Source organism: Thamnophis elegans, chromosome 1 (genome assembly GCF_009769535.1).
Source record: "Thamnophis elegans isolate rThaEle1 chromosome 1, rThaEle1.pri, whole genome shotgun sequence".
Classification (NCBI taxonomy): domain Eukaryota; kingdom Metazoa; phylum Chordata; class Lepidosauria; order Squamata; family Colubridae; genus Thamnophis; species Thamnophis elegans.
Genome location: NC_045541.1, coordinates 113725922 through 113749923, shown reverse-complemented (window position 1 = coordinate 113749923; position 24002 = coordinate 113725922). Strand labels below are relative to the sequence as shown.

General features: G+C 38.7%; 2 protein-coding genes across 2 annotated transcripts in view; one reads left to right on the top strand and one right to left on the bottom strand.

The window, feature by feature from the left end:
* PCNX1 (pecanex 1) overlaps positions 1–7591 on the bottom strand; it is a 100779-nt gene extending 93188 nt beyond the window's left edge. Inside the window, 1 exon segment of the mRNA XM_032213323.1 lies at positions 7277–7591. Within this exon segment, the coding sequence (XP_032069214.1) occupies positions 7277–7429 (153 nt within the window). The 5' untranslated portion in view covers positions 7430–7591.
* Positions 7592–16232: 8641 nt separating this feature from the next.
* Positions 16233–24002, top strand: part of MAP3K9 (mitogen-activated protein kinase kinase kinase 9) — a 30785-nt gene continuing 23015 nt past the window's right edge. Inside the window, exons 1-2 of the mRNA XM_032223525.1 lie at positions 16233–16765; positions 23122–23535. Of these exons, the coding sequence (XP_032079416.1) occupies positions 16342–16765; positions 23122–23535 (838 nt within the window). The 5' untranslated portion in view covers positions 16233–16341. The remainder of the gene's footprint in view (positions 16766–23121; positions 23536–24002) is intronic.

Genomic DNA, 24002 nt, shown 5'->3' with positions numbered 1-24002 from the left:
GCAGATGCTATAACACCCAAAGTTGATGGAAAGCAATTCATGCCAAATATATCACTTGGACATTAATGAGATAACTGCACATCACAGCAGTTCCAAAATGTATAACCATAACTAACCCTAGCTTTATCTAATGAAATCAAAGTGTAAAGTCCAAAAAAGTCACGAGAAAATTCTAATTGGCTTATGAAAATTCACTACTGTTCACAAAGCAATTGGCAACCATTTTCAATCATCATAACAGAAATTCAGTCAGCCACTCACAGTTGCATCTACTGTTCTTTATAAACAGAAGCTCTCTGCTCCTGAGCAAAATTTCCCTAAAAATTACACATCTGAATATTTATTTTCTATGTCCTCCCATCTCAACGGGATGACTCATACAATAGTTGTACCATTACTATTGTGATATCCCTATGGGTACCCAGAAGCAGCTGACTAAGCACTTGTTGCAAACAAAATATTGATTTAGACTGACCTGACCCAGCAATGGCTATTTTTTCATTGCATGTCAACCTACATTATATGTCAAGCTACAAAATAAGCTACATTGATAGATGTTTCTCTTTGTTAACTTTCTTAGCATTTTATTTTTTCCAAGATTTAGATTTGATTTCTTCTCATTCCTTGCCAACTCCCTTCCTGCCTGCATCAGAATGTAAAGCATACTCAATTTTCCCTATCCATATGTGATATAGTACACAGTTACCGAGTCAAGACAGGGTCTTATTTTCTTTTGACCCCCGAAATAAGCACTTGGCCTTATTTTTGAGGAGGTCTTATTATTTTTGAGGTGCAGGAGGCGGCGAGCATGGTCACCTCATGGCTGCTGCTGTTTTGCAATATTTTAGGGGAAGGCTTATTTTCAGGGGAGAGCATATTTTAGTGCATGCGCTCAAAAGCTTGAATGGTCTTATTATCCGGGGAGGTCTTATTTTCAGGGAAACAGGGTATATCGTCAAGAATGTACCTGAAACTGAAATTGGGCCATAAGGGCTACCTTTTCTGAATAAAATTTATGTTCTATCCAAGACAGTTGAAGATAGAATTCACATGTTGAGTAAAAAGATTTAAGCTGCCATTTTATGCACAAAATTCACAGCAAAACTTCCATTATTACAACAGGAGTATATGAAAAAAAGTATCCAGATCCAAACACAATTCTAATGTGGCAATTCATTTTCTTCTTTGTTCTGAGTTTATAATGTTTTCACATACACGAGCAAAATTGTACCTTTTCAAAGTTAAATTTTTTTTCAATGTATTATATTGGAAGTGGAAGACAAGCAAAACTGTTGATGCAATAGTGAAAGAAAATTACACCCAAAACGTCTGGATATAATTTTTTTAGATATTTCTATTAATTCTGCTAATTTGGTTATCTTCTTCTTTGATGCTCACTTATTTTGTGCTACATGAACAGCCAAAAACAGCAAAAAGGGAAGAATGAGCACAGAATGTCAGAGCATACGTCTGGCATCTAAGATAGCCAAACCAGAAATTAATTTAACATTTCTGTCACTATACATCTGCATATAGGATCTTTTGATTTAGAATGAACATTGGCTGCGTAATACAACAGTTGGCAGTGCTAATCTCATTTCAGAGACTTCCAACATAGAAACTGCTATTCTGACACAGAAAAGATCAAGTCATACATGATCAGCGTTTAAAAGGACTTTGTTTCTCCAATTTAATCTCCTACTTAATACAAAATCTATAATGCTAGTTGTGAGTATATAAGCAATGGTGGAACCATTCCTGGAGTATATTAGCTTTCTCTCAAAAGGGGGAAGAACTACATCAGCCAAAATAAATAAGCTATACATTCCATGGATAGCCTTATCCATTTTGTAATTTAATTAGAAAATTATAGGATTTATCTACAAAAAGCAAAGAAAATTTGCACTATTTGATAGAGTAAAAGAGTTCTATAATCAAGCTTTGGCCCTAGGTTATAGGTAACCTACATTCATCAATCAAAATATATGCCATAACAGTAACTGCTTTGAAATTTACAGAATTTGGTACTCAACGCATTTTGACACAAAAATTTTGTTCTAGTGCTCATTGTTTTTTTGGTACTCAACACACAAACTAGAACTTGTCAGTGTTGGCTGCCTTTTAACCACATTATTTCTTATGGGGAAAAATTGTATGGTACTCATCATTTTGGTACTCACCACACCTCCTGAAACCAATTAATGATGAGTACCAAGGTACCACTGTATTTAGTTCATAATTTTGAAGTTTACTCCAGTACATAGTTAAAATCCACACCTAAAGTATCTCTTTTCCCAAACTCTAAATAAATATTGCTATTATGTGTAATTGTTCTACTGGTCCAAAGCCAGAAAGCGTGGAATAAATAGTACTTCGAAACCAAATTTGGTATATAGACCTTACACACATGGCAAACATGCAATCCATAAAGAGCCAATTATGAATTGAGGTGTGACTAACCAACCTATACTCACTATAGGATTAAGATCATTGGCCTTTTCTGTTAATTCAAGCCTATCCAACAATTATTTCTTTCCCTGAAGATCTATTTATAATCTTTTTGCTTTTGTATTAAGGAGCAGATATTACAAAGAAATATATGTATAGTTCTCAAAAGTTATTCAATGTTATTGCCCTTTATGCTTCTCACCTGACAGAACAGACTTCATAATTCCATAGCCTTCATGTAATCCCCAATGGTAAAATAATTCTTTGACTTGTATCTTAAATACAAGTTTTGATAAGGGAAGATAATGTAGCTCCCTACAAGTTTATTACCAATATTTCTGAACACATGCACAGCTGAGTTTTATACAAAGTAAAAAATATATATGAAAAACAGCAAAATCACAAGCATAATGGTAACCAAAACTTAGCATAATGAAAGTTCAAATACTCTCTCTCAGAAGCAGGTTTCACATTACTGCAAAAATTCATCAGACAAGTAATCCATATTTATGGGAGCTGTTCCATGGGAGGGAAGTCAACACTGGGAAAACCTAACTATGGTGTACTACCAATAGGATTCCCTTAAGGACAGGACCTTAGCAGAACTTCTTTTCCTGATTTTACGGATAGATTCAGTTCAGAGCAGATAATCTTGACGATAACCAGGTCCTGAAGCATGTAAGGCTTTACAGTTCGTAACTAGTAACTTGAATTTCACCTAAAACTGAGGAGCAACCAATACAGTTGTCAGCCTCTGCTTCACTACTTGCTTTCGGCTGCCATAGAAATGGGGGGGGGGATGGTATTTGGGATGGGAAATAATTGGTATAGGAGGTTAAAAGGGGAGTTTTGTTTTCACCATGTTCTGCGCATGCTGATGGCCGATGTTTGGGGTTGGTCAGGGCCAGCCGTCCTGCATTCCAACCTGATGATACTTCTTGGAGATGCACCCACATGACACATAAGGGATTTGCAGATTGGGCAATGGGGTGGGGGTTGTTGGGGGAAGGGGGTTGAGCAAATGTTTGATATGTTTGATTGCGCGTGTTTCTGCCTCAGACCTTGCTTTACTTCGCTGCTATCTTTTCATAACCAGTAAAAGTACTCTTAATTCTACAAATGGAGTTAAATGGTTTCTTTCTTGGTTGCTGAAGGAGGTGTGCATGACAACAGTCCTCAATTTACAAGTTTGTTTAGTGATCAAAGTTACAACAGCCCTGAAAAAAGGGACTCATCACCATTTTCACATAACCATTGCAGCATCCCCATGGTCATATCATCAAAATTCAGATGCTTGGCAACTGACTCATATTTGTGGTGGTTGCAGTATCCTGGGGTCGTGATCACCTTTTGTGATCTTCTGACAAGCAATGTTAATGGTGAAGCCAGATTCACTTAACAACTGTGTTACTAACAACTGCAGGGATTCACAAGAAAGGTCGGAAAATGGGGCAAAACTCACTTAACAAATATTTTATTTAGCAACATAAATTTTGGACTAAATTGTGGTTATAAGTCAAGGACTACCTATAAAGTTTCTAGAATAGAAGTGTTTTGTGGGCAACCATAGGTGCATCCATTGCTACTCATACTAGTGCATACTAGAACCAGTTTAAGCTTCTGGATAGTCTTCATTTGAATATACTTCATTAAAGTCTATCAGAAGATAGTCTTCAAATGAAGACACTTCATTTAAGTGTACTGTGGAGTGATCAGAACACTGGTGCTTATATGTAATGCCTTCTAATCCAGAGAAAACCACAACGGAGAGACAAAATATGTTAGTACAAAGGGTTTTCTGGCCATGGTCGCTGTTCAAGCTGAACCCAAGAATCCGAGAGAACCATCAGATTACTAAACTGCTATTATGGGGAATCATGACTCCATCCTATACATGTATTATCTCTGGATTCGGAAGGTCTTCATACCCTCAGCCACTCATTATTGCTTAAGTCTGTTCCTCTCTATCCAGATGCCAATCACCTTTAGGGGTTGAGTCAAAAAGTTCACTGCCTCATTTCTCCAGCCTGGTATAAGGAACAATTTGCCTGAATTAAAGAAATAGCAAAGCATAGAAAAATAGAAAAGATGCATTTTCCTTTATTTATTCAATTTATTTGGCTGCCTATTTCAAACAAGTGACTTTGCACATCAATCAATCATAAAATCAATTAAATTACAAGTACAATACAAAAAAAATTAAATACATACAGCAGCCAAGAAAATTATTATCTGAAAATGATAACATAACCAGGAAATGGAAACCTTAACACACTCTGGACCCTAGTCCAGCCACATAACTAGATCTTTGAGGACTTATAAAAAGTCAACAAGATCAAGGCCATGCAAATTTCTTAAGTGACAATATTCCAGAGCTTAGACATTACAGCAAAAAAGCTTCCTAGTCACTGACAGCAGATATTCCTTGCCTAACTGGACTCAGAGCACGCCCATTCTGCTGAAATAAAATGGACAGGTAAAAACAACTGGAGGAAGACGGTCCCTCATATAGTCTGGTCTCAAGCTATGAAGGGCTTAAAGGAGATAACCAGCAACTTGAATTGCACCTGGAAACATACTGGCAACCAATGCAGCTCAAGAAGCAGAGGTACATATGCCAAGTACCTGACACTATTTACTAACCATGAAACTGCATTCTGTGCCAGTTGAAGCTTCTGACTGCTCTTTTAGGGCAGCCCAATGTAAAGCAAATTGCAGTAATTATGACAGGAAGTCACAAAGGAGTGAGTGACAGTAACCAAAGCATATAGGTCCAGAATGGGTACAACTGGCACAAAATCTGAAAGTGTGCAAAAACCTTCTTTTAATCCACAGATATACAATCTAAGAGATACTCTGAGCTGGTCTGGTACCTGGTCTGTGTGGGGCAATGCCACCTCATCTAGGACCAAAGGTGGAAAATCTTTGACAATGGAAGGCTCAACTACATAAAGCCACCCTCCTCCAATCGTAGAGTGGAGACTAGAGAGGGATTTCAAGCGAACAAGTGCAGAAATGCTCTTTTGCACATTGAAAACAATGTGATCACACTGGCAGCAGGAAAAAAGTCAGGCAAATGAGATTCTCTGCAGAAATCACTTGCTTCCTCCCCCTCTCCAGAGAGAGATTGGAGAGGAAGAAATTTGAAGAAACTATTGCAAGCTGTTTATGTAATATGCCCCCTTCATTTTATTCTTCTAGCTGCAATCTCATGCACAATTCTCTCTAGAGTCTTATTTGATGAACAATATAAATCTTTCACAAGTCAGCTTTTCCCTGATATTTTATGTTTACTAGAATTTCCAAGGAATAGTGCAATGTCTGGTTGTCATGGCAACATCATACTCACAAAAAAAGTTTCCCCTACATTAGACAGAACTGAATTTAGTAAGGGGCATGAGATAGCAATAGAACTTAGCATGTTCATTTCCCAATTCTGCTCCATAATTCTTCAGCTCATTATTCATTTCTGAAATCAAATTGTCAAAAATACATTATTGTTTACGCCATTACCTGTTTATGACTATCAACATCTAGATTTCAGTAGGTCAAGAATATCAGTGATATTACAATAAATGCATACAAAAAAATTCTTTAAAAAGTGATACTAAGAAATATTTCGTAGCTTTCCCATAACATAAATGTATGCATTTATTGTAATATCGCTGATATTCTTAACATGACCTGGCTGGGTTTAAGTTACAGAAATTTTGTTTATACCAAGAGAAAGAATCTCATTGCCTCTCTTCATCAGTTCATTCATTAATCCACAGAATACAAAGGTATGTAGGTTAAAGCTTACTGTAGTAGAAATATAAACTATAATATGTAGCTTAAACATACTGTAGTAGAAATATATGCTGTAGTCTGTCAAAGTTGTGCATTCTTTCATCCAGTGTATACTTTCTGTACAAACATACAAAGACACCAAGTTTTCACAGAAACCTTTAATTCAAACAGATTTCAAGTATGTGGACTTCTGCCATCCCACCAATCAAAACAATAACTATTAAATTAAGATTATACATCAACATAAAAAGAGTGCTGGGAACAGAGTCTGATGACCATTTAATTGCACCTCCAGCTGTAAGATTTCTACTGTTTTTTTTAAAGAGTATTTCTTATCCCACTATAGACAGGGATGCATATCCAATTGTGGAACATTAGCTCCAACATTTCCCTCCCTCCCCAGCTGTTGTTTCAGTACTTTAGGACTGAGTCCATCAGCCTTTAGTTATTTATCCTTGGTCCTTCACAACTACTTGCTCAGCAACTGTGTATGTTGACAAGCTGTAGCCAATCCTGGATTTGGAGGACAATCTCATCAAAACACCCCACGTGTAAGATTGCCACCCGTTGAGCTTTACACGTAAAAAGAACATTAGGTTTCCACACAAAGCATTTCCTGTGGAGGGGGAAAAATCCATACCGTACGAGGAGGCCAAAAAAAAAGAAAAAGCCACGCATCTGCTTCAAACGACAGGAGAGAGGTCACACCACTGGGACCTTCTCCTATTTGTGTTTTTAAGGAGCGGAGGTCGGTTTTGGACTTTTCCTCCCCAAGTTTATTAGCTTAGCGTTTGACCTGAAAAGGGAGGCAACGGCGCTTTTTCCGACGGCATCGCCCTCCGCCTCCCCGAAATACAGTAAAAGCAGCGGTGAGGAGACGGTGGTGTCAAGGCGGCTCCCCAGCCCAACCTGACCGGGAACACTCCTCAAGTGCCAAAGGCGACAGCCCCCAACCTGAAGGCGAGGCTGAAGCCCGAAAAAGCCCCCTTCCCTCCTTTCTCTGCCGGTGGGGATGGGTCAGGCCGGCTCCTTCACTCACCATGTACAACGTGAAAGGGAAGCCGAGCAGGAAGAGCCACAGGTAGAGGTGCAACGCGTTGACCCCGGAGCCCTGGTGCGGGTCTTGGTACCAGCCGCCGCTCAAAGCCGCCCACACACCCTGGCGCAGGATCTGCAGCACCTGAGAGCCCATGGCGGCCTGGCCCCAGCTCGGGTCCTGCCAGCCCCGAGCCCTCTTCCTTCTACCCGTCCTGCGAGCCCGGGCACAACTGCCCGCCGCCTCCACAGCCTGAGCCTCGCGACAGCCACAAGAGCCACCCCCCCGTCCTCCGTCTTCCCCTCCTCCTCCTCCTCCTCCCCCCCGCCAACGCCGCCGCCATCTTACGTCCGGGCCCCGGACCGCCCGCCTATGGACCGGCAACCCTTGCGGCAGCCGACGCGACCTCACCGCCCAACCTGGATTCTCCGCCCGCTGCGCGAACGGAAGATGCGGCGGCGGCGGCGGCATTTTTGGTTCGGCTGCCGAACCGCTTTGCGAGGAAGTCCCCCCCCTCCCCTCAAGTGAAGTGAATCAGAGGCACAAAGGGGAAAATAAACACTTATTCTCGCCCGTTTGGTGAATGAAGCAGATATTTTATTTTCTTGGAGCTGCTTTCCAGCCACAAACGCTCTTTTCCTTGAGTTTCCGTTGATGTCCCCAAATTACGAGATCTTTACTTAGGTCGCTGGAGAGGCTCTCTTCCGCCTGGCCAGCGAGGTGGCAGAGAGTCAAGCCTTTGGCAAGGCTGTCGACAGCCAGAGCAGCAGAACTCTAGTTTGCTTTGGGATTGCATCCGCTGTCTTCGCTACCTGAGCGCCGTTAGCACTGCTGGAAATATGGTGGAGGAAAAGGCATTTAGAAGATTGCTAAAAATGCGAAAGGGAAACTATGAAAACCTAGAACAGAGGTCTTCAAACTTGGCAACTTTAAGACTTGTGGACTTCAACTTCAGCTGTGCTGGTTGGAGAATTCTGGGAGTTGAAGTCCACAATCCTTAAAGTTGCCAAGTTTCAAGACCTCTGACCTAGAAGCTAGAAAAAAAGGGGATACAAGAGCAGCTCGCTTGTCAGGCCCGGGAGCGGTGTACTTTCCTAGGGCGCCGTCCTCTACCAAGCGGCTTTGAAGTGCGAAGTACAAATGGTAATTCGTTCGCAGACACTTGAGGTTTGGCGATTTGGACTGCAGTCCTAGGCACCCTTTTTTCCGGAGAATATAAGAGACTGAACGTCCCAAAGCTGCTTTTTCAAGAGGCAACTGGACTTTCTGGTTTTTCTTTTTCTTCAGTTGCCTCTTGAAAAAACACCGTTGGGGACAATCGTGACCTGGATGACTGAGAAACTCCATAAACGGACTTTTAAGAGCATGTTTCTCTGTGCTGATGAAAACGCTTATGCGTAAGGCAACGTACAGCGTTGGTGCAGTTAGCAGCTCGCTGCGACTATGAAATCGGGCGATGTCGGTCACTGATTAAACCACAAGTCCTGCGGGACAATACTATGCCAAAGTGTCAATGCCTTTTGGAGAAGAGCTACCCTGCAAAGAACTGAAGTGAAAAGAGTGTGAGTTTGTAGTGGGTGGAGCCAGGGGTTATTAAATTACGCCCCATCGTCCCTTCTCGCCAGATAGCTAATTCTTGCGAGAACAGGAAAGCCGAAAGCGTCCCTTGGTGTCATAGTAACGAGACTCCCCACCCCACCCCACTTTCCATGCTTGCATCGCGGCGTCCTGACAAAGCTGTATTCGATCTTTAAAAAAAACATTTTATGTTAGTGCTGCTTTATATATATATATGCTATCTATACCAGGTGATCATTTGATTGACAGGAAAGCTCAGTAGTTTCACTGATTTTAGAACTGTGTGAGAGAAGGAACTCATTGTAAACTTACTTTCACCAGTAAAATCAAAGGGGAGGACTGAAGTTAAGAGGAATCCATAAAGGCAGGTGGAGTTAACATCTAACCAAATAAGGGTGAAAAGTGACATTGAGAGAATATAATGGGCAGGAAAACGCAGTGTGTGCTCTCAGCAACCAAATAGACTGCAAACAGTCCATTACAACAAGTCAGTAGGAAAGAAAGAATAATCTTGGATTTAAACCTCAGCATATACAGATCTTTCAATTCTGTGGGAACTGTTTTTACATAATTAAGTCTGCCTAGCACTTTGATGACGAACAATGGCATGTGTGCCACAGGTGGCATGCACAGCCCTCTCTGTGGGCACACGTGCCAGCCAGCTGGACTTTGCAGGTGCTGGAGCACCGGAAAACAGCCTGAAAATGGCCAAAACCCAGGCCGTTTTTTGGGCCGTTTTCAGGCTGTTTTCGGGCCGAAAAATGGCCAAAAACAGGCATGCATGCACTGGCCAGCTGGTCTTTGGGTTTCCAGTGCTCTGGTGCATGCATGTGCACGCACATTCCAGTTTCGGCACTCGGTGCTGAAAAGTCATCATCACTGGCCTAGCATCTACAGTAAAAGTACTTCTCCATACAATTCTCACAAATTTTGTGAACATTTCCTAAACATCTATTCATCCAAGAATTGGCTCAGGCAGCATGAGGAAAATCAAATCACCTAAAAGGACAACTTTTCCATTTGGAAAAAAACCAGCGCATTATTTTCAGCCTATGCTTGGCTAGAGTTAAAGCATTCCTCTAGTTATTTGAGAACTTGCATAAGTAAATCTGGAAATAATTATAAGGCTAGATACAAGCTAATATAATCACCAATGCTGCAAGGTTTAAAAGAGGGACATAACATATAAAAAGCGTGAAAAATAAATCTTGAAATTGTCAAAGTAGAAATTAAATTTTAGGCATATGTGAACTTAAGTGGACCAGGATTTACTATTCAGGGCATGGCATGGCAATAATGCTTAGAAAGGACGTTACTCAGTATAATATGTACTATAGTTGGCTATAATCCATTAAATAATGAGATGATATATTAGAATTACTGGATATTCCATACACAGTTACGCTCATCTATGCTCCTGTTGATCTGTTTCTTGGAATATTTTATCCAGTCCTCATTTAAGGAAAGTTCTTTAGCTGTCAAATAGGACATTTAATCACCAAATGGAGATAAAACAGAAATACTCATTGAGTTTTATAAACAAAGAGGAAGTTAACAGTTCTATGTCAACAGATATGAAACAAGACTGGATTACAGACAGGTACATCAATCAGTTTATATATTTGTTCCCAAAATGTGAGATGAAGAGAAATATATAAATTATTGAACCATTTCATTCATTATTCATATAAATAAATTTATGCTTTGTATTATGCTTGATAATACAAAGATGTAGAGATTCACACTTGGAGAAAGTAATGCCAAATGAACTGGTAGGTTTTAGAAAGGTCAGTGGAGCATAAGGTATGTAATATAAATATATTAAAAATAAGACATTTACAAGAGAAAGATCCTTTGCTTTGATTGATATATGGTTTTATTTGATTTGAGCTCAGAAATAAATATGACCTGTCTGATGGAGAAACAGAGATATAGGGAGAAAGGCAATGGATGAGAATCAGTAAAACTCATTGCAAAGCTGATCAAGATTAGGTTAGGTTTCGAGGAGGTCAAAACATGTGATCTTTATTTAGCAATCTGACAGCTATATGTTTCCTTTCTCTGTGTCATCACACACAGAGTTTAATGGAAATTAGTGAAAACTTCTTGTTAGAAGAATTGTACTTCAATTTATTCATTTATCAAATTTCCATCTCACTTAGGTGACTTTGCCGAGTTTAGAAAGAATGAGTAAAAGCAAATATTGGACAATTACTAGAAATATGAGGTTCTTGCATTATCTCCTTGGCAACAAATTTGAGAGAAGGGCCAGTCCAGCTATTGAGCCAGATCAAGTGTGGACATTTAATTTTCTCAAGGGTTCACATGAGAAACTGGGGCAGTTGTGGAGAACTGAACCAAAAGAGCTATAAAGGTGCATGGGGATGCCTGAATGTAAGAACATACATAAATTGAAAAAAACAATCATCTTCAAAAAGCAATGCAGTTGTGTGCATGGCATATACTTATTTACATTTAATTTTTAATTTCTGATTGAACTCATGTAAGCTGGACAGAGATACCCAAAAATGTGGTCTGGGGACCATAAAATGCCCTGGACTTGAGCCAGACTGTAACTAATCAATAGGCTGAGGCAGGAATGGCATGCAGTGATTTATCAAGTAGTTTACTTTTTACAAGAGTTGAATGTCTCCATTTCAATAATTTCAGTTTTAAAAGGATTAGGGTTCCTATTATTTCAATAAATGACAAAATAATTTTTGAAGGGAGCTCTTTTGTTGCCTGCATTAACTAATATATATATATATATATATATATATATATATATATATATATATATATATATATATATATATATATATATATATATATAGTCAGGTTCAAGTCCCTATAAGGGTATGGCTAGCTGATGAGAGCTAAATAGCTTGAAATAGATCTATACTAGTCTCCCTTTATTTATTTATCAGCACAAATACTACATACATACATACATACATACATACATACATACACATCACCAAAAATTGTAATCATGAATTTTCCTACCAAAGCATGGTTTTTCATTTTTATTTTTTGCAGTGAAGCTTTGTGATGATATTCTTTTGCTTTTGAATCATAATGACGGACTTGTTGCATTTGTTGGTTGCTATGATGCTTTGAAGAGATTTCTTGCTTTTCTTCTCATAGTATGACAACAATTGCTGGCAAATTTCAATTCTTCAAGTTTTTACTTCTACCATCAGTATGCAAAGGAACCCATCTCCCAATACTGAAGGACTCGGTAATGTGACTCATATTTCTGTGAAATTCCAAGCTTGAGAGGAATTTCCTTTTACCTCTTCTTTATCAGCTCATCAATTTTACTCATGTGAAATTTGGTGGTTGCTGTAACAATTAGTTCACCTTGTCCTTGTTCACACAAATCAGCTCTTTCCAGCTTGGCCCAAATGTTAGTAATCACATTAACACAGTCATCACCATAAACTACCTGCATTTAATTGTGAATTAAATTGACAGGATTCCTTGAGCAATTAAAACTTCCATCTCATAGTGGATTGCTTAAAACATATTGAGGAATACTCATTACAAGCTTTCATTTCATAAACAATAGCAACATAAGCTTTTCCCCAACAACTCTTCACCAATTTAAGTGAAAGAAAGGAGAGCTTCTGGTGAATCAGTGCTGCCATCTCTTGGTTACATACAACATTGGAGACATTGCTTTCCATTCAATCCTGGTACAATATTTTTACTAATCTAGTTGAAGGGAAATAACTGCTGGTTTAAAAAAATAATACTATAAATGATATGCTGATGTGTAGGCTCATCTTGCTTACAAATTACGGTTCCAAACCCAATCATGATTGATAACCTTTTACTAGAAATTAGGTGGGGATATTTGATCATCAAATTCCTGTCAAATCTTTCTTAAGATTTTTGAATTCAGAGTTTGAATACAATACAATGAAAACATTGGCACTGATGCTCAGTATTCTAACCTGAAGTTTTCTTTGTAAAAACATCCTGATAATGCCATTTTATTTTTAGTAGAAGGTGAAATGAACACTTGATTTAATGGCACTGGGTTTAGGAGATTTTGGGAGCAGTAGTCAATTTTTCATTAGACATTACCCACAATTTAACAAAGCCCTTTATTTATGAAGCAAACTGGACAAGTGATGTAATTTTATATCATTTGTATCAATTTGTATACTTAGACTATTGATAGCTATTTGTATCTGTCATTTGTGCCAGTTTACAACATTTAATTTACAGAGATTATAAAGGTAAAGGTAAAGATTTCTCCTTTTCAGTCGTCTCCAACTCTAGGGCACCAGTTCTCATCTGTTTCTTAGCCAAGGGAGCCAGCATTGTCCAAAGACACTTGCATGGTCATGTGGCCAGCATGACTATATGCTGATGCACATGGAACACTATTAAATTCCCATTGAATTTTTTACCTATTTATTTACTTGCATTTACATGCTTTTGAACTGCTAGGTTGGCAGGAGCTGGGGTAAGTAATGGAAGCTCCCCCATCATGTTGCGCTTGGGTCTCAAACCTGGGCTGTCAGCTTTCCAGTAATGAGTTCAGCGTCTTTAACTGCTAAGCCATAATGCCCTTTCACAGAGATATAAAACATCAATTATGAAATTAGATAAGTATTGGAATTTGGGATTCCCAACATAATCTGTTAAATTGAGGTTTTTCTATATAAACATTAATTGAAAAAGTTTGTCTCCTCTTTTTGCTTAGAGTTAAGGAAGGTACAGTATATTTTGTAAAGCACAAGATATCCAAATTGCTTCTGGTTTAGCCCCCAAATGTATTACAATGAGAGGAAAAACTTATCAGGCTCAATAATGTTTTTCGAAGCTTTAACTGTAAATATTAAACAACTATATGAAATATAGTTAGGTTTATGAATATGGTTAGATTTTAAGAGATTTATAGTTAGGTTTATGAATATGGTTAGATTTTAAGAGATTTAACTGTATTAAACTGTAAATATTTCTTATTCAACTGTAAATATTAAATAACTATATGAAATATAGTTAAGTTTATGAATACGGTTAGATTTTATGAGATTTGGAATATAATAAAAATAGTGTAATTGTAGGGAAAGAATGATCAAGCTCATGATCTGATCTTCCACTCTGGGATAGAATGAGTACCACATAATTCAGTCCTGGATAGATTTCATCAGCACATTGCAGATACACAGCTATACTTCAGGATAAAACACACAGGATAAATATGCTGCTTTAATCTGCTGTATGGAGGTTGCCAGGGGCAGAAAAAATATTTTGTCATTGTTGCAATTTCTTTTGGTGGACCTAATCTTTGGACATAGTCTATTATAGAAGCCAGCATGAATTAAAATCAAAATATACTGTTAAAAATATGGGATGATATCTGATTACATTCTACCACTAATAGAATAGTTTTTTATAAAATGAATGGGAAAGCTCCAAGTATTTGCACTTAAGAATAAAATTTTCAAACATAATTACTGTGTTGCACACAGACTAACTACAATGTAGTTAATTGCTGGCTCAGTGTGTTATGCAAAGCCAGGAAGAACAGTTACTTTTTGATCTGTGTGTCAATGCTTGAGAATTAATCCAGTAAACAATGGTTTAATAAATCATGGATTAAGCTGCAATACATGTATGTTGGAAACAAGTGCAGTTTTCTTTCAGGAATAGTTTAATTAGATATCCATTTATTTAAATATTAAATGAATAAACTGATGTAATTGGCTGAGATTTATTTAATCTAAATAAACCTCAACAGTATTATTACATTCATAGCTGAATGGGTCTTGGGTTTGCAATTCCATTTTGTTTCTCTGGTTTTGTCAACCACTGTTGCATTCACCCACTGTTTATTGATTCTTCCAGATTAATACAATTAATCATGAAAATCAATAGGATTAAAATAAAAGCTAATGTGTGCCTGAATTTTCATTTAGTGCCATGCAAGCAGAATCACTCACTGTTTTTCTCTGTGTTTTTCAGTCACATTTCTCTACAATGTGCGTCATCTAACTCACAGGAATGTAAAGTTCTTGTGTTATTCTAAATCAAATTGTGGCTTGTGCTATGTGAATGACTTGTCCATTTAGTTCAAAACTTGAAAGTGACTCTTCATTCCACATGCTAAGCTATGGGATCTTAATCATGATTTATTGATCAACATGTATGTGGTTGGTTTGTTCAACATGAAAGGTATCCCATAATTTACACAGCATGGTAACTCACAAGCTAACAATACAGTGTTAGCAACTTTTTAAAAAATGGTCCAGAAAGGATCTGAACTTGAACATTTCAGCCATTATTTTCCTACTTCAGGAAACAAATTGCTACATTGGCTTGAAATGCCATGCAAGCATTAGCAAGGCAGCAATCTTGCTTGTATTTAAGAATATTGAAAAAGCTTGCTAGGAAAGCTATGCCAGCAGAAGTCAGAAAACTGATTTGAAGAAACCAAAACCCACACTTTTATTAGGATCCATTTCTCTATTTACATTTGTTACATACCTCACAATTTTTTTTCTAGGGATGGTACATACACTTGAATTGCAACCAGAGAATAATAGTGACTTAGATTTTGCTTTTAAATTACAGCATTGTAAATTGGCCTTGGAAATACACTGATAGGTGCTTTCATCTCATAAAACGGTCACTTGACTCCCATCGATATTTGGGTGGTCGCACGCAGCCCCAGCTCAATTTTTGTGACTAGTTTATTTCAAAGGCAGGTAGCCCCACCTGGTTGCCAACAGTTCCGATAGAGCCAAAAGGCTGCTTTGAGGACCGTTTTGCACCTGGCGCTTGAATACTAGAATGCTATATAACATAGTAGAATCGGAGAACCCCAATATATTTAGTCAGGCGTAAGCGAAGAAGCGCTCTTCAGAATAAGGAGACCCGTTTCCCTCCCAGGATCCGCGCCCATTCATTCCCAAGCAGCGAACTCGGCTGGCACGCGCGCGAACCCGCGCCGAAGGTAAAAGGCAGCCTTCTCACCTAGCAACGACAGAACCTTGAGCTCCCGCAGTGACGCTCAAGCCGATCCAAGGGAACGTTGCCGGAGCCGCCCAATAGGAAGGACGACTTAAAGCGCGTGCGAGACAGCTGAGGGAGGGGGGAAAAAGAGGGGGGGGCGGAGAGGCTAAACAAGGAGGCAGGATACCGTTAAGGCACCGCCAATCTTCAATCAGGTAAGGGAGGAGATTGAAGGACTGCCGTATCAGCGAATGGGAGCCCCGGGATGGTCAGGGAGGCGGGGTTTTTCGGACGCTCCTCCCTCCTCCCCTCTTCCAAGCTTGCCCGGTCAATCAGGTGGCTTAGTTAGGATGTGCGGTCGGCGGCACCGGCGCAACGCGATGTGGCTGTGGAGGGGCTGCTGGGCGGCGTCTCTTCTCCGCGGAGGCTCCGGCCTCGGCGTTCCCTCCAGGGTTGATCGGGAGCCGGCAGCCGCATGAGCTATAGGCAGCTTTCCCCGCGGGCAGCCCTGCCCCCTAATGGAGGAGCCGTCCTGTCCTCCTCCGCCTCTCCTCCTCCCGCGCAGCCCCCTTCGGCCGCCGCTGCCGGGGAAGGCTGAAGGGGAGGGAGCTGCGGCGGCGGCGGCGGCCAGCCCCGCTTGGGGGAAGGCGGAAGCCTCGGCCTCGGGCGATAGCACCGACGAAGCCGGCCTCTGGACGGCCGTCTTCGAGTACGAGGCGTGCGGCGAGGACGAGCTGAGCCTGCGCCCCGGCGACGTGGTGCAGGTGCTCTCCAGGGACTCGCAGGTATCCGGTGACGAAGGCTGGTGGACGGGCCAGATCGACCAGCGCGTCGGCATCTTCCCCAGCAACTACGTGACCAGCAGCGGGGGCAACAGCAGCGGACGCCGCCTCCAGGAAGGGAGGAGATCGGATCTCCAGGCTGCTAGTCCGGCCATCCAGTGTAAGAAAGGAGGGATCGGTGTATATGTGTGTGTGTGTGTGTGTGTGTGTGTGTGTGTGTGTGTGTGTGTATGTGTTGGGGGGTTGATTCAGGAAGACGCCCGCGCTGTTAAACGCCGGGTGAATGCCCTGTGGATATTGGGGCGGGGGCTTCTGGGGAAGAGGCCGAATACCCCCCCATACACGCGCGCACGCGCGCGCCTTTTCACTGCATAAGTCCATACAGACGACCACTGGGAATTCCCCCCTCCCTTCCTTTGCCGGTCAACGCTACTACCCAGGAGAGGCTGGGTTTGCCTTGTGCTGGAGAAGTTTGTGGAGGGGGGGGTAGACTTGGTCCTGCGTGTAGGCTGCATACCCGTCACTTGGGTAGGAACAGGACACGCTTGACTCGTGTCTTTGAAACTTCGTCCAGGGATGGCACTTCTTCTCCCATCTTAATGAGACTGCAATAGACGCGATCTTGCTTACGTTTTGCAGAAGACAATCACATACTTCCGGAGGGATCTAAGGAAGGGGTGTGGCTATATTGTATCCCATTGATGTTTATCCCCGCCGTCCCCACTCACCTCTTTTGCTCTTTCTTGATCTCAGCGCCAGTAAACTTGGAGAATTGTATATTCTTCCCCATCCTCCTCTTCTATAGTTTAGATGAAATAATCCAATGTCCCAGTGCTTTAAACTGGGTCAAATAAATTCAGCCTAATTACGTTTTCCTATTTAATTTGCATCTCTGAAAACTGTGCACTCAAGAATAACAACCAGTGTTGCTGAGTGTCAAGGGGCACAGTATATTACTTTAATAAAGAATGATAACAGTGTAGGAGTGTAATTGTTTCAGGAGAGAAACCTTTTTCAGCAGTGTATTTTTACTTGTTAAATTGGGTTGTTTTTGCAAGGGACCTTGGTACTCTCTAAGCTTGTTTTCTTGCAGATGTTTCATTACCCATACTAGGTAACATCATCAGTGCTGTTATAGGTCATTGTTTTCCTCCTTTGTAACTTTCATGCTCTTTATGCCCAATGTGTTTTTCTTAAGTCTCAGTAGTAACCTTGTTCAGTTGCATGCGCTTCTAGTGGCTGTTTAATAAAGGTAATTTTTTAAAAGTCATTATGAAAGGTGTAATCTCAATTTTGATACGAACTAGCAAGATGATTTCCCTCTATTCATTAATTTGATTCATTGGGAACATTTCAGCAGTTTATACTACAAAGATATAAAGCTTCCTGTGTTTGAGTGGTTTGTCCCAACTGTCAAAGCTTCTCTGATTTCCCCTTTTTCCTGTGATCTTTCTGCTTCAACACATAAACAGTTCAGTTTTTTGCTCGCTCTGCTTAGAAACTTCAGAAGAAGACATGTATGTTTTTCATCAGGATCTTTATTCCAATATGTTTTATGTCAGGTTACTTTTGCAGTATTTCCTTGTAAACAAGTGGCTACAACTGAAATGTGTTAATAGTACAAAATTCAGTACAAAGCATTAGCTTTGGATTACTGTTATACCTTATTGCCAAAATCAATATATTTGAAAAAGAATGCTAGACTTGGCATTTTTCTTTCCTTTTCATATTCTAATTTTGCAAATCATTTCATTCTTACAGCTTAAACATTTGCAAGAGAAAATAGAGATTAAAAATACAATATATGGGAAACTTATATCCACTTTAAAAGGAAATAGTAAATAGTCTGAAATGGGAAAGTACAGTAATTTTGACACTGCTGCCTCTTTTTGGTTTTGAGATGCATTTTGTCCTAAAGAAAATAGCAATAAACCAAAAAAAAAGTCTTTCCTGGCACTTTGCCTTTCTGTAGGAAAAAGTGTGCATAGTGTTGCTTTGAGACCATTTGGTAGCAACATTAACAATTGGCAATTTGTTGTGGGGAAAAAATAGAAACTTATTTGCAGCTTTTTCAATGATACAAAGATATCTGTTTTCAGTTGTAGCTATTCAGTTCTTACATATGTAAAACTGACCTGGCTGTAACTGACAACAGTTAAGTTACAGGATTTTTATTTACATAACATCCACCTCACATAGATGACTTTGGATGGCTTACAATAAAACAGAAAAAGCAATAAAATGCGTAATAAAAAATAGAAGCTAAGTTTCATAAATAATGTCTCTTATGTCCCCTTTTAAGTTATATTTAAACAATATTTCTACACTGTCTGATGCAGTATAACCTTGTTCTTTTCATACACAGAAATACAGTCAAAAGTCTACTCAGAAATAGGTATTTGGTGGCAAACTCTTTGTTATTACACAAGGAAGTTACAGAAGTTTAGATCTCCAACCTAGTAATATAATCAACAGAAAACACAGTCAAATAATGAAAGCTGGAGGATTTAGTTTAGCCATACAGAGATGATTTGGTATAAATCCAGATTTAGACTAAATGTTTATGCAATTGCACTGAGTAGCCTTTGTCATCCATTCTTTTGCAAAGGGGCATTCTTTATATTGACTTTTTAAAAACCAATATTGTATAGCTGAGACCACTGTGGTACTGAAAGTAAAGTGTATGTTCCCAAATGTACATCTACCCCCCTCTCTCTGTGTGTATATATATAGTATATACATGCCCCCACACACACACATGATCTAAACCAGTGTTTTTCAACCTTTTTGTGCAAAGGCACACTTTTTTCATGAAAAAAATCACGAGGCACACCACCATTAGAAAATGTTAAAAATTTTTAACTCTGTGCCTATATTGACTATATATAAAGTAATTTTCCCACGGCACACCTTACACTATGTCACGGCACACTAGTGTGCCGCGGCACAGTGGTTGAAAAACACTGATCTAAACAGAATAAAATTTGATAAATGATAAAACATCTTCATGACTTATATCGAATAAAATTTAAAGACTTAACTTTGAATTTACCTGCTTTTTGTTACATGAAAATATTTGTACAGGATATCACTCTTCTCTTAACCTTTTTTTAAAGACTCCTGTATAATTTATAAATTATGGTAATCATTTAAAGTTTTTTCATCTACAAAATCATATGCTTCAGACTGCTGTTGAGAATTCTAGCAAATGCTTTATCACCAAAGGAGCTGTCCATTCAGCACCCATTAATTCAGAATCTCAATTTTCTGTTCATAAAATCTAAGTATCCTTATGTCCTATGATACAGTACTAAAAACAGCAGTAAATGAAATGAAAAATTTAATTGAAATGAAAAAATTCACTCCTTTTAATCACTTAATCAAGAATATGCAGGAAATTTGAGCATGCTTAAGCTTTTTAAATAGGGAAATCAGAACTATAACTTCTTCTGTTTCTTTTTTCTACTTAAGTTAACCTTAAAGATCCTAATTTACTATTTAACTTGATAAAGATGTTTCCAGTTCAATGATTTTTAACATTAAATTCCCATATGACTTTTTAGACTTCTAATGTTTTTCCAAACCCCATTTTTTGCTTTTATTCATTAATATTTCAATAGTGAAAGGTCTTCATTAGATAGACTGCATGTATTGTAGTAACTAATATGCTGCCCTTCTTCTTTAAGAACTACCTGAATTCTGGGGGTTAATATTAATACAACCAGCATATTTTTTGACTGCTGGTTCCTTTGTTGTAGATAGATGATTCTAAAGACAGAAGCTACTTATCACTTTTATATCTTCGTTGTCATTGTAGGTGAATTTGTCTAATTCTCTTTTAAATTTGGCTAAATCACTCTCTGTTCTCAGCAAATCGGTCATCATGCTACTTATCCAAGAATTCAGATTGGAGTGAACAAGATGAGTGTTGTTGGCTTTCAAAGGTGGAGTTTTTACCTCTTGTGATTGTAACAACAGTTATTGGGGAAATTATTGGTCAATTTCCCCAATATTTCATTGTCAAGGATATTATATAGAGCTTGTACATTAATCATCTTAAATTGCATCCTAAATTATTTTACTTTTCAAATTGATCTTGTGCTTAAAATTGGTATTTTTCAATTCCAGCATGTCAATATAAAAGGAAACTTGTTATGTGTTTCTCAGTGGCTATTTTATGTTATTTATGTTTATATTTCATAACAGAAATTTAATTCTGTTTTATCCTGTTTTAATAGTTGGTCCCCCAAAGTCCTGTATATAAGATGGAGCTATATAAATTGAATTAATTAAATAAATAATTGTACCTGCTTTTAAACTTCCTTGGAATTATTTGGAGCATAATTTGAACAGCAGTCTATAGTCTTTATTATTTGCATGTTATAAAATTCCTATGGAAAATCAATGATCTATTATTCTTTTGGTGGAATTATAGTATTAATTGTAATATATCAGCCAGAAAAGTAGAACAGTGTACACATTTTATAATGCTATATCTCAAAACAAATGATGCCATAAGACATCTTCCTTATCACCAGTATGATGAACTTTCCCTTCCTGATGTTCACACATGTATTATTACATGGAAATCTGAGCTCTCAGCAAACTGCCCCATTTCAACCTCATTGTCATCAGCATCCAATCATGCATCCCATCTTACATGGCATAGCCTATCCTGGTGACATTAACATATGAGTACATTTGTGCAGAGAAAAATAATTCAGGTATCCAGGCATCAACTAAACTATTTAGATTTTGAAGGTAAGAAGTGGCCTTTTGAATTTAGATTGGAAGCAAACTGAAAACCAATGCAGCTGATATGACTCTGTCGTGTTATGACTGGGCTCCTGTCCAGAGGTGTGTCAAAGTTTGTCAAGGATATACTCATAAGGAGTACAATACAGTTGTGTAACCTAGACATGCAACTGTGACTTTAAAATGTAAGCTGCCTTGAGCCTTTGTAATGAGGAAAATTGAAATATAAATAGACCGTTCTTAATACTGTTGTCTTCACGTAATACTCCTTCCTCCTCCTAATTTCTCCACAAAACACTCCTGTAAGTTGGGTTGACCTAAGAAAGAGTGGCTGGCCCATTCTTTCCTGAAAATTGATCTTTTTTTGTAGAATAGCTTATAACAAAAAAACATGTTTATAGAAGGTAGATTTAAGTTAAAAAAATGTTTAGTTAAAAAAGAACCTAGCTATAAGGTATATTTGCAAATGTATTAGTAACTTTTAATTAAGGTATATCAACATGTGTTAATTGCAGAGCGAGAAGAGGAAAGATAACTGACCTGATCAGTTCTGCAGGTGGTATAAAAGTGCAGCCAAGGATGTGCTCCTACCTCTCTCTCATTTCAAGCATCCTTCAAAATCAAACAAATTAAGTAACAGAGAATTTGGAGAGATGAAATACACCTGGAAAAGAAGAAGAGACTATGATGAATATAAATGCAAAGGTTGGAAGGGGAAACGCAAAGGTGCTTTTTCAAAAGGCAGCTGGGCTTTCTTTGTTTTTGCTTGAAGATGTTTTGCTTCTCATCCAAGAAGCTTCTTCAGTTCTGAATGAATGGTGAAGAATGGAAGGATTTATATTCCTTACAGTCATCTGGTCACTAGCATAGTGTGTGAGAGTTGTTGAGGCCACTTGGAGGTTTATCTGTGCCTTCAGGATCACCTGAATAGTGCAAAGGGATACGGCATTTTCTTGGAACTGCTGAAAGAGCTGTGTTGTAAACAGGAGATAGGTAGTCATATCCCTCCCCCTCTCTTGAGAGAGGGTTCTTCAATCTTAATGTTGTAGATGGATGTTTGACCTCTCTTTCACAACAGTGAGTATGAAAAAGAATGACCTTTGACTCTTTTGTCACTGCATTCGCCCTTCTAAAGCAGGGGTATTAATTAAAATGAGTCACAAAACATAGTATAAACAATTGCTTCTTAATGGATAATCCAGTTTTCCCTAACTTGTTTTCCCTCAGTTGGATGGATTTCAGTGCCCAGAATTCCCCAACATGCATTGTCATTACTGAAAAGTTAGAGATTGAAGCCATATATCTTAAGGCACTAACTAAAGATCCGGACGTTTGGCAAGAATGCATCTACCTTTTAAAATGAAATATTTACCCATAATAAAATCTTCATTCCTCAGGCACAATATTGCAGTCTTATTAGAACATGATGATACAAAACATCTTCCTGGGAAGTAATTTAAATTGTGATTTTTAATGATTAAAATATGTTTTTCTGAACCATGATTTAGTTATATTTGATTTAAATTAAATCTGTCTTTTCAGACACAATCACAGTATTGATTTAATATATTTTTTCTGAGTATTTCTAGCATTGGTAAGGGTGCAAATGAGCTGAATCATATTTCCACTAGGTAAGTATTTCAGCAGTCCTTTGTCTTAAAAGGTCAAGGTTAAATCGTGTCAGTAAGTGAATGATGCTGATAGCAGTTATTGTCTTAAGTAATCTTTGTGAAACTTAGACATTTTCATTTTGTATCCTAGTGCTGGAGATTGACTTCTCAGAGCTTATTCTGGAGGAAATTATTGGCATTGGAGGTTTTGGGAAAGTTTACCGTGCAGTTTGGTTTGGAGAGGAAGTTGCTGTCAAGGCAGCTCGCTATGATCCAGATGAAGACCTCAGTGAAGCCATTGAGAACGTCCATCAAGAAGCCAAGCTCTTTGCTATGCTAAAACATCCCAACATAATTGCCCTTAAAGGTGTATGTCTAAAGGAACCGAACCTTTGCCTGATTATGGAGTTTGCCCGTGGAGGCTCATTAAATAGAGTGCTGTCTGGTAAAAGGATTTCACCAGACATTCTGGTTAACTGGGCTGTCCAGATTGCTGAAGGAATGAACTATCTGCATGAGGAAGCAATTGTTCCTATTATCCACCGGGATCTGAAGTCCAGCAATAGTAAGTGGAAATTTGGAATGAAACGCCAGTAACTTTCAGGAATATTGGGCATAAAATAGTATTTAAAAGTTGTGAGATCACTTACGTCATCATCAGATGGATAGCACGTGAAGAAATGTTCGAAAACAAATTTCCAGGTCTATAAACCTGTGTATAGAAATAATGAATAGAGAAAATCCACTCTACTCCTCTAAGGAACTGATTGAACAAAAATAGAAATAAAAGAAAACCAGAACCTCCTCTTTTTTTTTCAGTTTCTTCTGCTAACACTCCCTCCTCCATCTTGAAATTTTGCTGACTGAACTATTTCCTGTTGCGTTTGTTTACCAAATTTACCAAGTTGTTTGTAACATGAAAGGAAACCTTTAGTGCTTAAGACAGACTAGAGGAAAATGAATTGTTCTTTCTTACTTGGATGTTATTGGCAGTGTCAAGACTGATACATGAATGAAGGCAAATATACATGT